Here is a 13,352-nt window from a genome sequence, read left to right as displayed (position 1 = left end):
ATATATATATATATATACGTGCAAAAATAGTTTTTGTAGCTAAATACTCCCAGGTTTATTTGTATATGTTACTAGCTTGGATTTGAAAATGGTTTCAGCTATTTGATTGTGCTAGGACTCTGTTCTGGAAGGGCTAAAGAAATTGTCCAGGGAGATGAACAAACAAACCCAGGTGTTGCATCCCACCAGAAAGAGTGAGACTAAAAGAAATCAGTTCTAATGAGTGGAGGAGAAACGGTGAGAGTCTCTCCATCTTTATACAATGGCAAATCTTCTCCATCACATGACCTGGACAGAGCACAGCACCGCGAGAAAAGATTCAATTTCCAGATCTGTTGGGGCGAGTGCTGGGAAGAACACATCAATTACCTCAACCAATGAATCTGTCAGTATTCTTGCCAGAAGGTGGACACAGAGACATTCTGTCCGGATTCGGAAAAAAATATATACTGTAAATAGATTACACTTGTACTAAACTTAAAAAAAAAATGAAGCCCAAAAATCCACACCTTAAATATGCACAATCTTTTACATTCATAAATTTGGTCAGGTTTGTGCAGGTTAATATAAGCTAATCGGTGATGTTAATTTAATCCTAATTTAACTTTTCACTTAAATTTTATAATTTGTCATTTAAAACAACATACCTGTACTTGACTAGTAATAGTAAAAATCGCAATTTTATACCTCACTTGTATGTAGTACTTAAAAACTGTTTATTATTTTAGAATTTGATCAAATAAGGTTGTGATCTTAATAATGTGAAAGGTTTAAACAATGTGATCTTATTAGGGTGAGAGAAAAAGGCTGCAAAATGAATGTGAAAAAGTGCAGTTTCAAAAAAAAAAAAAAAAAAAAAAAACTAAGAATATGCTTTAAAAAAAAAAAAAAAAAAAAAAAAAGTCCTTAACTGTTGACAGAGGTTGCAGGGTGAGGCAATGACAAAAGGGTGGGAAAGGGGGGAGTTCCTTTCTGCCACAAAGCCAAGCAAAAACGTTGCATTTACTTACGATTTTATGATTTCGCATCATATTATCAAACTCTTCATTAATTTTTTTATATTTTTCTTCTGTGTGAGGGGTGAGGACATATGAGGCGTCAGGATCCGGGCTATCACAGCCTCTGTGTTCTTTCTTGTTAAGCGCCTGTAGTGAACATCAACATAAAAAGAGGGATCAACACAAAAAGGCAGGGAGGAAGCAGTACTTACACCACAGCGCTTGTACATTAAATCACTCTCTTCGTTTAGTTTGCCGAAACGGTCGTCCATGAGGGGACTGTGACCGAAACAGTCATCTGGATCAGGACTGGCACAGTCATTATGGCCTTTGTTTCTTAATTTCTGAAAATGAAATTGGAAAATTCACACATAGACATACGTAAACCCAAACAGCTGTTATCGTTGGGTTCATTTAAACAATGAAAAAACAATTGATTGATTAGTGAATAGGACAGTTAACTACTTAGATAATCTAAAGCAGAACATGTTGATAAAATGCATAATTCACAGAATGGAATAAAGAAATAAAGTTACTGAACTTTGCTACAATTGCATGCTGTTTAGTGAACACAGAAGAGCTGAGATCAGGATGTTGAAATTGCACTGGTAACAGTTCAATGGATAATTTGGCAAATACATTAAGAGCTAATACGCTGATGGTTGCGCCATGCCTACTGCATTAGCCCCTGGGGAGGAAATTGAATTGTCACTCCTTATCCTTTCCCTTAAAAACATTAGGCTGGGGAAAACCAAATAGTATTTTCTCTCTCTGCGTTTTTCTCCCTTCCTCCTCTTTGCTCTCTTTCTTAGGACCATACATTTCCCTCAGCATGTGTGTGTTGTGATGCATATTTCATTATCTTTCAGTTATCATAAGCCACCCAGCTGGAAGACACACACACACATAAGAGGATCCCAGAGTGCAGTGCTTTAGAAGCTCTCTCGCTGTAATTCAGCACACCTGCCACTCACAAGAGCCTATCAGAATGAAAGCAATGTACAAATTGAACAGATTATCAAACCCGGTCACTAATATTTATTTAAGTGTGGAGAGGACTGAATATTCTAAGAGCAAAGTGCAAAGGGCAGAGCACATGCTGTAATATCAGCCCTTTTACCCTGAGGGAACGGAAGCTTTTTTGTAGATTTTAATTTAAAAAAAGTCTGTATTTCTTTTGTCTATTGGTAACACATTAATTAAGGCCTATATAATTTGTTTTAATATTTACTTGGTCCTTAAAATACACAATTCATGGAAAAAGAAGATGCATTACAGAATTAATTACCATTACAAATCTTCATTTGAAGCCCTGGTCTGTTTCTAAGTACTGTACACAGAGCTCCTGTACCTCAGGGTGGTTTGGCAGCAGAGGTTACATGTTAAAAAAGTCGTGTTTGGTAGGAAGTGAAGCAAAGCACATATATACTAACAAGCCCCTTAGTCTTTGCATCTATCACTATGTGTGTGAGAGTGTAGGTATGTGTGTGGGTGTGTGTGAGAGTGCCTTTAAAGTGCAGCTGCTGTCCTCTGGTATTTCTGTGATGTAGAGTGAGATCTTTGTTGATCCTTATCTACTTTATTTAACAACATGCAACCAACTTCTGCACGGTGTGAACTCAAACCTAAGAGTGCATTTACACACATGCACAGGAAAAATCAATACATGTACACAATGTGCTTATGCCTAAGCAAAACACAAAATGCAAGTGCTATACAGCTTCTAGCTACAGATACATGGCTTTTCTGGGCCCATCTGAAACCATAAAGTTATTTAGTGTGGTGCCGAAGGTGGCTCTTGCTCGCTTTTTCTGAGCAACGCCTTCCCCGGTCATTTCCTGTTTACAGGGCCCTATGTGGCTCTGTGAAACACTGTGTTTTCCAGTGAAACTATGCACTTTCTCCCCCAGAGTGCCACAAATTCCATTGGGACCTGCAAATTATATTCCCAACCTGCTCATTATGTGGCAAGCGCTGTGGCTGGAGCTGGGCAGCGAGGTCTGTGTGAGCAGGGCAGGGCCGCTGACTTCCACAGTAACCCTAGGGACACACCCGTCCGCTGGGGCCTGAGTTGGCAGGGAGGGGCCCCTGTGGAAATCACAGACCGCCAGGCCGGCCTTCTCATGGGCACACAGTGCTGATGAGCACAACAACATTTCCGAGCAAAGAATGTGATGGAACTACATTGTAGACCCTAATCAGACCAGATGCCATATTGAATTTTACACATATGAAAATGGAGATGTGAGAAACAGAAACAATTTTACAGAAACACAATGCCATGCACTGTATAAAGGTATTTTTTTTATTTTTTATTCTGAACTCTGGTTGAGATTTTGACTACTGAAAGTCCTTTAGAAATACGTTTTGTCAGCTGAATAATTGACATGTTGTTAACCAACAGTGCACTGTAAAAAATAAAACAAGTAATAATACTATTTTAATCTTGCTACTCAAAATTTTCATGTTTAATTCAATGTGTTACTAGCCGTTTCATCATAATTATTTGTAAAAAAATATATATATATATATTTACTAGCATTAACTAGCATTTACTAGCATTGTACTTTGCAACAAAAAAAAAGAAAGAAAAAAAAACATTCAAAGCTTTAAACAAAACAAATGTAAGATTATTAGAATATGTTTTACAAGAAAATACTATTTCAATTGTTCTACTTCAAAATTGCATATTTAAAGTGTTGAGTGCCATTTCTTTTTAATGATTTGTAAAATGTACTAGCAATTCCTGAGTCCAAGTTATTTCAAAGAAAATCTTACACCTTACACCAATGAACACGCTAAAGTTCTGTCCCTCACAGCCTCGTTTTCATTTCCTGTCAACATTATGACACTAAGGTCTACTATCAATAGAATCAATCATATTGTGAGTCAAAATCATAGACGGTGTGACATATGCTGAAATAAAGCAACACAATAAAACTAGTAAGGCCTTTTGTCTTGCAAAAGAGATCACATTTGTGCATTTCCATACTGCATCATGCCCCCAAGTGCTTTGAAGTCTGAAGGACTGGGATGGCACGCTGGTAAGTCCTTCTTAAATGGCTTGGCATGTTTTGGGTGTCCCACAGACACTGCCCGCAGCTCCAGTAAATGGATCACTAAATCAGCACATGTCCAAACAGGTGTCCCTCTCCCCCAACACCTGTCAGCCCCCTTCACCTCACGAAGCAGCCAATCAGCGGCCTCCACACATCAGCACGGCCATAAAAGGGCGCGTTATGCATAGTGATCAAAATCTGTCTACAGCAGACAATAAGACGTTGCCAATGAGCGACTCAAGTGAATCCATTAAATACAAGCACAGATGGGGGCATGAGGTTGATCACGAGTTTGATTAAACTGGATCATTTGCATTCTTAATTACACCTTTAAATGTACGGCTGCCATGATCTCTCATCAACAGGCAAAGGTGGCAACTGCATGCAGCATCCTTTCAACCATTGCAAAAAAAATTATAAATGATGATGGTTGTGAATTGCCTATATCTACTGTATTAAAGATAAGTATACAAACTAACATTTTCTTAATCAGTTCTAATATTGTCTAATATGGTACGTTTTGTCAGAGAAATGGAGTGTTATTGTTATCGGAGTGTTGGGGATGGCTGGCTCATTTGGTGTGTGTGTGTGTGTGTGTGTGTGTGTGTGAGAGAGAGACTGAATTGTGAGTGTGTGAAAAAGGGAGAGTGGGCAGTGCTGGCGTAAGCGGTTCTGGAGAGGGAGCAGAAAACTCATATTGTGTAATCTGTTCAGCATGTCCCGCATGGCTCAGAGACAGGACAGTGGGACAACTGCCAATATTCATGCCAATTTCTTTTTTTTTCTTTTTTTTTTTTTATAGAATGCATGCCAGACCTGTATTGATAAGACTTTGGCAATCCGCACGAAAAATGAGACACTGACGTAAAGCCAGCACGACATAACTGCGTAGTGAGTGCATTTAAATCTGTGAGTGTGTCTGTGTTGGAGATAAAAGGAGAACTAAATAGCGAAAGAAAGGGACAGAGAGACATACTTAGAAACCAGACAGTTTAAAAAGCCCTTTATTCCTCTTCTACAACACACAACTTCCCTCTCTCAGACACTCCCTGAACAGACACTGGAAAGATTACTGGAAAGAGAAACACTGTTAAACAACTTAAACCTCTTGCATAAGAAAGCATAATCAAGCTCAATAAAAAAAAAAAGACATGATTTGCCAGAAATGTCAAACTGGAGAAAGTGTTTATCAGCAGGATTGCACTAATGTTAAAATTCAGACAAAACCCTAAAAACCTTACACAAAACACATAAAGCATGTGCACTCCATATACTGACTCCAAGCTTTTGGATAGTGTATGTTTCAAAGCTTTTTTAGATTTATCTTTGGATCATTCTATTCATCAAAAAAGCCTGAAGTACTCAGGTTTACTCAAATGTACTCAACTGTTTTAAATATTGATAATAATAATTTAAAAAATATATATTGTTCAGCAAATCAGCATATTAGAATGATTTCTGAAGATTCATGTATCACTTTAGACTGCAGTAATGATGCTGACAATTTAGCTTTGATCACAGGAATAAATGACATTTTATATATAAATAGAAAGTTATTTTAAATATAAAAAATAATTCACAATATTACTGCTTTTGGTGTATTTTGGATGAAATAAAAGCAGGCCTGGTGAGCAGGAGGGAATTCTTTAAAAACACAAAACATGCATTACTTTGATCATAAAAAATATATATATTTCTAAATAACTTGAGAAATCATTCTAATATTCTGAAATTTTCAGAACTCTTTGATTAAAATAAGGTGTTATAACATTATAACAACATTATAAGCTGTCTGTCACTTCTGGTGCATTTAAATACAAATATGAAACTCCTGTATAAGCCTCATTCATTACCTACTCTCCCTTACAACTCTCAGTAAAATTGCGCAAGCAGTATACCTCGAAAAACCATTTTACTCACACTCCCCATTCTGTCAAAGGTCTTTTGTATTTGAGTTATTCATGTGCTGCACACGGATAAAAGGAAGATTCAAATATAGACAGAAAATGTAGGCCTAAAAGCACAGCATTCAAAATAAAGCAGAAGCTTAAGAAAAAGTAAAGAAAAAGAGAAAGAATGGAGGATGATGATAGAGTGCGAGCTGTGTTATGGGTGGAGTGAGGGTGGAGAGCTTATCCTCCGTTTCTGATTAAATCATACAGTATGGTGACGCAGCTGTGTGTGTGTGTGTGTGTGTGTGTGGAGAAGGGACTGAAAAAGAGAAAGAAGTGGACAGTGTTTTATACAATCTTGGCTAAGATAAACCATCTCTGCTGTAATGTTTGCACGCTCAATCAAATATTATTGCATTCAAAATGGAGGCCCGGTTTCTCTCTGGGCGGCTGGTGTAATATGTCCTAACCTCATTTCCAGCAGTCATCTCCATATCTTTGGCCCTGCAGAGTTGTGAAGCAGCCGCAGTCCCTGTAGCAACACTGAGCAGCATGCTAATCCTAATGACATCACCACTGTGTCCAGTGCATTTTGTTTAGCATGATTATTAAAGCGGAGAGTGAGCAGTACCCACAAAAATCTATGTTGATAGGAAATCTGTTATCTGTTGAGGAATACTGCCCTTAACTTAATGCTGTAGTCAACTCTGAGTGCAAGGGACGGCTCTTACACTTTTATTTGTCCTCGGTTGCATGTCGCACATGTAGAGTGTCACGGTTCGATACGATTTTGGAACAGAAGAAAAAAAATAAATCTACTATGCTCAGTTTCTTTTCATTGATTTTGAACGGAAAGTAGTATGAATAAAAAAAAATTCACATACACTTCTGCTGGCGGCCGGTTATCAAACAGCGTTGAATTGCTGTGGGCGCCCCCTTCTGGATTGGAGTTGAATTGCCTGTATTTGTTATAAGGCCTCATGCACTGAACAGAGATGTCCGTACCATGACGACTCGGTACGAATACATGTATCGTCCCACCCCTAATATATAGTTAATTCTACTTTACCTGTATGCATACATTATTTACCTGCATACATTCATGTAAAGCAATATATACCAATATATACCATATAGCAAATCTCGGCTGTGTGAGTAGCAATATTTTCGCTAATTGTAAACAGTGTTGTCGCACAGCTCTCTCTCTCTCTCTCTCTCTCTCTCTCTCTCTCTCTCTCTCTCTCTCTCTCTCTCTCTCTCTCTCTATAGAGAGCTGGGTAATAATAATGTGTGTGTGTGTGTGTGTGTGTATGTGTAAATATATATATATATATATATATATATATATATATATATATATATATATATATATATTAGGGGTGTAACGATACGCGTATTCGTATTGAACCGTTCGGTACGACGCTTTCGGTTCGGTACGCGGTACGCATTATGCATACCGAACGGTTCGTTGGACTAATTAATTATATTTGAAAAAAAAAAAGAGAAATATAATGATATGCGTTCAACAAGGTAGCCCAATAACCCAAACGACGTAACAGGCAACGCCCCTGACACTCCCGAAGAAGAAAAAAACACCAACTTATGTTTATGTTATGTTATGACTCAGTCAGGCGCTCGCTCACTCAGTACGCGCTGAAGGCTCGTTGCAAAATGGCCAATGCGTTTAACAGACTAGAAAAAGAAGATGACTCTCAAACATATTGTTTGAGATGCATGATTCCATCTATGAGCTGCTCGATCAGAGTGACATGAGAGCCCCTCCTTAGAACATTATTTGTAAATCCATGTTATGGTAAGTGTGCACGTGAAGTCTTTGCACACTTTCTGAAATCCACACTGTGGCAAGTTTGCACACTACACTAGTGCTCTGCATTCTATCTAAAATCCTATATAGTGAGGGCTTCGCGCGGTTGCTTCGTTGCTTTAAAAAAAAAAAAAAAACACCAGCGTGAATACTTGAAACATGTCAACTCATTTACGCTGACATCACCTTATTGTGTCAGTATCTGGGAAAAGACGAAAAAAAGGAGAAACATGCACGCAACAAACTATGCCTGCAGCATTTAGACACCAGTATTATAGCTTACAGGGAATCCAAAGTGCACCCAAACACCAGACCTGTTGGTTATTTTAGGATCTTATATTTCTGGTCTGTTAAATGCATTAGACATTTTGCAATGAGCCTTCAGCGCGTGCTGAGTGAGCGAGCGCCTTAGGGTCCGTTCACATATCGCTCCTAAAAACGCGTGGAAAACGCTAAGCGCGTCTTTCTCCTCCTTTCCATAGCGCTCGGGCAGAAGCGCTCATGAGGCGTCTGCCTTTGCTAAGTAACAATGACGTGCTCTCTCCATGAGACGCGGAAATTTCAGCGAAGGATAAATGGATTTGCAGCTCTAAAAATCGCTTGCAGTAGCTCTGCTACTAAATTTATTTCAAAATTGCAATCCATATACAACTATAATCAGCTGTTCCTTCATCTTGGCTGAGTTTTCAACGTTGTTACGGGAAAGGATGAAGCTGATTGGTTAGTTCTTGTCACATGACCCGCGGTGCGCTTGCGGCATTCTGAAAAGTTGAGATGTTTTTGCATTTTGCTGTATCTAAAACGTACCGAACCGAACCGAACCGAACCGTGACATCAGTGTATCGTATCGAACCGAACCGTGAATTTTGTGAACCGTTACACCCCTAATATATATATATATATATATATATATATATATATATATATATATATATATATATATATATATATATATATATATATATATATATATATATACATACACATTATTATTACCCAGCTCTTTGTATACAGCTGGAAATAGATAGATAGATAGATAGATAGATAGATAGATAGATAGATAGATAGATAGATAGATAGATAGATAGATAGATAGATAGATAGATAGATAGATAGATAGACAGAGTAAAATATTAGCACCCAGCTCAATCTGCTGAAACTGAAATGAATATTAAGATATTATAAACATTAACATCACAATCTGTCTGTAAATCTGCTATGAAACAATGTGTATTGTGAATATGACTTGACTTTATGCCTTTTCAATCATGATAATATGACTTGGCAAACAAATAACAGCAATAACCACTCTTAATATGAATGTATATGTGTAAAAAATAGCTTTATCAAGAAATGTCTCCGTGTGCTGCATTTTGTCAGATCTCATTCTAAGGGCTACTGAGTCATAAACCAGGATGTGTCCTCATGCGTGTCCTTCCTGCCTCTGTACTATTGTCTGAACGGTCTTCTCAAAGGAAGCTGGACTGCAGGGGCTCGTTTTCAGCAAGTGAGTCTGGTTGAACGTTTGGTAATTACGATCTCTGTGCAGCTGTTTAGAAAAACAATATACTGTGAAATCCATGCTGCCTCCCACCCGACAAAATCTGCCTCACAATGCATGCCGCATAAACGACAGTCGTTTTAGCATCTGATGCATCTCTTTCGCAATGTACCACAGTTAATTACCGCCGGCTGACCGCTGAGAACGCTGCTTTTATACGAATATGCCATTTCATATTAGCTCGTAAGAGTATGTTACACTTCCAGGAGCAATAGTTTCCCACAAAGACAAGCAGATGTTCGCAGACTGTACGCTGGTGGGTTTGATCAAGCTATTAGCAGCCACAGCGAGGGAAGGAACGCTTTCACAATCAAGGGTATTTTGAGACATGAGAGCAGATTGGGAATTGAAACCAAAATTGAGGTGAAGGCATATCAAAGTCATCGCTCAAGTTTCTTTCCAACGATGTTGCTCTCCAGTCCCACTGGCCTAAATAAATGATCTCATCTATTCAACAGTCAAATCTACAGTAAATCTATTACAGTTAATGACTAACAAAGGGAGGAAGAGGTAGGAGATTTCAATGAGACAAATGCATAGTTTTCCTCATCCTTTGCCATAGCCATTTCCTCTCGCACACTCGTTTGTCTTTCTTTTGCTCACTACCTGTCTGTCTTTCCTGACCTGCAGACTGGATCATTAGCCATCAGAGCCCTTGAAACAATAGCACCCCCCCCCCCCCAACCCTCGAACTCCTCCATTCCTGCTCTCCTCTAAAATATTCATAAGGACAATTAGGAGTTCCGATAAGGCAGAGAGGAGAAAGCAGAGAGGGTAGGTCGTGCCAGCAGGACGTCTGCTCTGTAACACTCTATACCCCTGCCACGGAGCAGGCCTCATCAATCTGTGAGAGCGCACCTCTCATCACGCACCTCGGCCCCTGAAAACCACAGCCTTGATACTCACATAGTGCGGTGCGGTAGGTCAAAGGACCGGGCGCAGAGGTGACGAATGGGCTGGCAAACATATTTAACAAACAACCCTGTGGGCTTGTGGTGGACTGATTCAGACAGGCATTTATATATGAGGTGGTCGGTGGTTTTGCCTTTTTTCAGGTCATCAACACTGAACAATATAATTTCCTGAACTCACAAAGCACAGTGGTTTCAGGTTGACTACTTACATGTAAAATGACAAGCATGCTGTCTTTGATTAAAAAGACACTGGATACAGATACTGTAAGCACACCTACAAGTGTCTGTAATCCTGATAAGCCTTAAAGTGAAGTGCATAGATGCGTAATGATTGTTTAGGCTGATCTGAGAAGAAACGTTACTTTGAATGCATGGTTGTCTTTCATGGAAAGAAGACAACGAGTCCTCCTACACATGACTCAGACAGCACTAAACTCTGGTTTCCATGAAAAGGGAGGGCATTATGGGAGAGGTTATTACTTTACTCTTCAGTAAACCGGGTGTTCTGTGCTGTGTTGCTGTCCTAAAACTAATTCAAGCGGAAAGGAAGAAACCGAGTAGGTGTGTATTTTCTTCGCTTTGCTTGCGTGCATAACTCACCAAATCATTTCTTGTTTTGCAATCTCAAATTGGTTTTGTACAATTAGGTACATGCAACCTTAACACATCTGAGACATTTGGAAATGTGTTAGACATAAAACTTTCTTTGAAGTCAACTCCGTGGTGAGCCGCCAAGTTTTTACTATGAATCAAAGCATATGCAAAAACCAAAACATAAGCAGTGTCAACTGATTTAAAATCCTTCCTCAGGCGGTCCAAATCACCACTGAGATCAGTTCAACCCACTCCTGCAAAGAACAAACAATGCATTGCAGAAAGTGAAACAATTTTAATTGAAAGCATAACATCTCTACATGTGCCAGTTCCTGAATGCCGAATAATAATTTCACCAAACTCTGCCCCCTCTACATTACAAATCATGCTGGAGTAAGCAAACATGATCTTTCACTTCAGCATTGAAATCATTACAGAGGCTATTTGGCCTTACGTCACCTGAGAATAATTCATGGCTGAAATCGGTAAACACGTGCCAGATCACTGAGCTGGGAACAGTATCTGAGGTAGAGAGAGAGAGCGAGAGAGAAGGTCCAATTCTTGCTCTTATTGAATTACATTCAATCATGTTTGCCCGTGTCGGAGATGCGTTTCCCCCCTCCCACTGGAGCGTAATCAATAGCCAAAGAGGACACTTCCATTAGCTTTTGCGCCTGCTATCTAGGGACTGGTTCTGATGGTAACCAGGAAAAAGAAAGGAAGGAGAAGAGAGTGTTTTGTTAAGTTCAAGTAGACTGGGCCCTTTATTGTTTCCAATTTTGCTTCCATTTACTGCATCTAAACACTGACAATGACTGAAAACCTCTTATTTGAGGCCATTTTGCAAAGCATACCGGCCTCAAAACTGTCCCCTTTTCAGGACCTGTTGCTTGTTATCCTTGGTTGTCATGTCCATACAGCAAGTATGAACAATGTTATAAGAATGCAAGAATGTCTCACAAGGATATTTTTCTGTTTGTCAATCAATGTGATCTTTTGCCTGGAGGACCTACAGAACCCATTGAGGAGAGGGCAGGCATGGATCTGTCATGGGCACACCTATCAGGATTTAACAGGGCTGAGAGCACAAAGGTGAAGACAACTGCCAGATGTGGCTGCTCTAGGACTCTTTTTCATTCTCTGCTTCACAATGACTTGAGAAGATAAACAAAACAAGGAAAGGCAGTCAAGAGACCCCCTGAACATGCCAATTTAAGGATAAAGCAACTAACTTATAGAAAATGAGATTTTAATTTTAATTAATTTTAAAACATTTTTATATCATTATTTTATGTCTATTAAGTCTATGCTGTAATGCATAAAATTATTATAATTAAATTATTTAATATTATAAAAGAATGGAACCATTTACACAGGACTATGTATAAAAATGTAAGGATTGCTGTCTTGAGTGGAAGGACGGTTTTACTGATTTCTGCTCATTAAACTATTAGCAGATTAAACTCAATAATTACTTCGGTTGATAAACTGGCCTTTGATAAATGGTAGGAGCTTGGATTCAAAGTCGAAATCTTGGTAATACCAGACCAAGGCTGGGTCTCTCTTAAATGAATGGGAAATGTTTCTACGTCAGTCAGATAACTGTTCGGAATTACTGGACAGTCAATACTGAAAATCTTTCAATGTCTCAAAATGGCTAAACATATAATTTGTCTCATTACCAGTAAAAAACGTTATAGTCAGTTCAGTAGTTGCCATATGAAGGCGAGGAAAATATTTAAGGAAGTTCCAGTTGTAGGTCGAGGAAAATATAGTGGGTACCAATTTGCCTAATGTTCCTCTAAAAGCCTAAAAAATGTTCAGCTACCTAACAATGCTACTCTAACAAAGCGGACAACTAGTGGTATCAGCTTCAGTATAAAAAAAGAGAGAGAGAGAGAGAGAGAGAGAGAGAGAGAGAGAAAAGATGAGAAATTCACCCTTAACTAAATACGTTTGTAAATCCTGAAGTACAGATTTACTGGACAGCATCGAGATGAAGACGAGAAACAGCGTATTTATCCAGTGAGCTGAGAGTGAAAATGATAGTTTAGAATTAGTCATTCATTTGCAGCGTGCTTCGTCCCCCTCTTGTTTCCTCTGTGAATAAGCACCAGGGTTATTTGCTCAGAGTCAGCGCATCTATGTTCAAGCACTTGAGATTAGAGCCTGCCTCATTAGTCTCATTGGAGACTAATGTTTACCAAAGACCCACCTCGCTCTGGGCCTTTTGTTGCTTTGTCTTCTTTTTATTTCAGCCTCTTGAAGAAAGCCTGGTTTTTAAATGAAATATATAAGTCTTGCTAGAAAATGAGAGAGATGGTGGGGGGGGTGAAAAAAGAGGTTCTGACGTCAATGAGGCACGACATGTGCTGAAAACAAGAATCTCTTGGCAGTAACCAGGTAACAAGCATCATGCTCAAAAGGGAGCAGGGACGTTCTCAAAGAGCACTGCGAGAGGGTACGAAACCGGTGCGCTTAAGGGTTTCACGTTCATCAATTCAACACA

At 39.0% G+C, this 13,352-nt stretch overlaps 1 protein-coding gene across 18 annotated transcripts in view; it reads right to left on the bottom strand.

The window, feature by feature from the left end:
* LOC127977042 (myocyte-specific enhancer factor 2A-like) overlaps positions 1–13,352 on the bottom strand; it is a 97,343-nt gene that overhangs the window by 21,316 nt on the left and 62,675 nt on the right. For 8 of the 18 annotated variants that reach the window (XM_052581700.1, XM_052581705.1, XM_052581707.1 and 5 more), the window contains 2 exons: positions 1,211–1,342; positions 1,011–1,145 (listed from right to left, as the gene is read on the bottom strand). In XM_052581700.1, the coding sequence (XP_052437660.1) occupies positions 1,011–1,145; positions 1,211–1,342 (267 nt within the window). The remainder of the gene's footprint in view (positions 1–1,010; positions 1,146–1,210; positions 1,343–13,352) is intronic. The other 10 variants (XM_052581709.1, XM_052581712.1, XM_052581714.1 and 7 more) reach the window with 2 other exon arrangements.

Source organism: Carassius gibelio, chromosome B18 (genome assembly GCF_023724105.1).
Source record: "Carassius gibelio isolate Cgi1373 ecotype wild population from Czech Republic chromosome B18, carGib1.2-hapl.c, whole genome shotgun sequence".
Taxonomy (NCBI): Eukaryota; Metazoa; Chordata; class Actinopteri; order Cypriniformes; family Cyprinidae; genus Carassius; species Carassius gibelio.
This window is presented reverse-complemented; position numbering and strand designations above follow the sequence as displayed.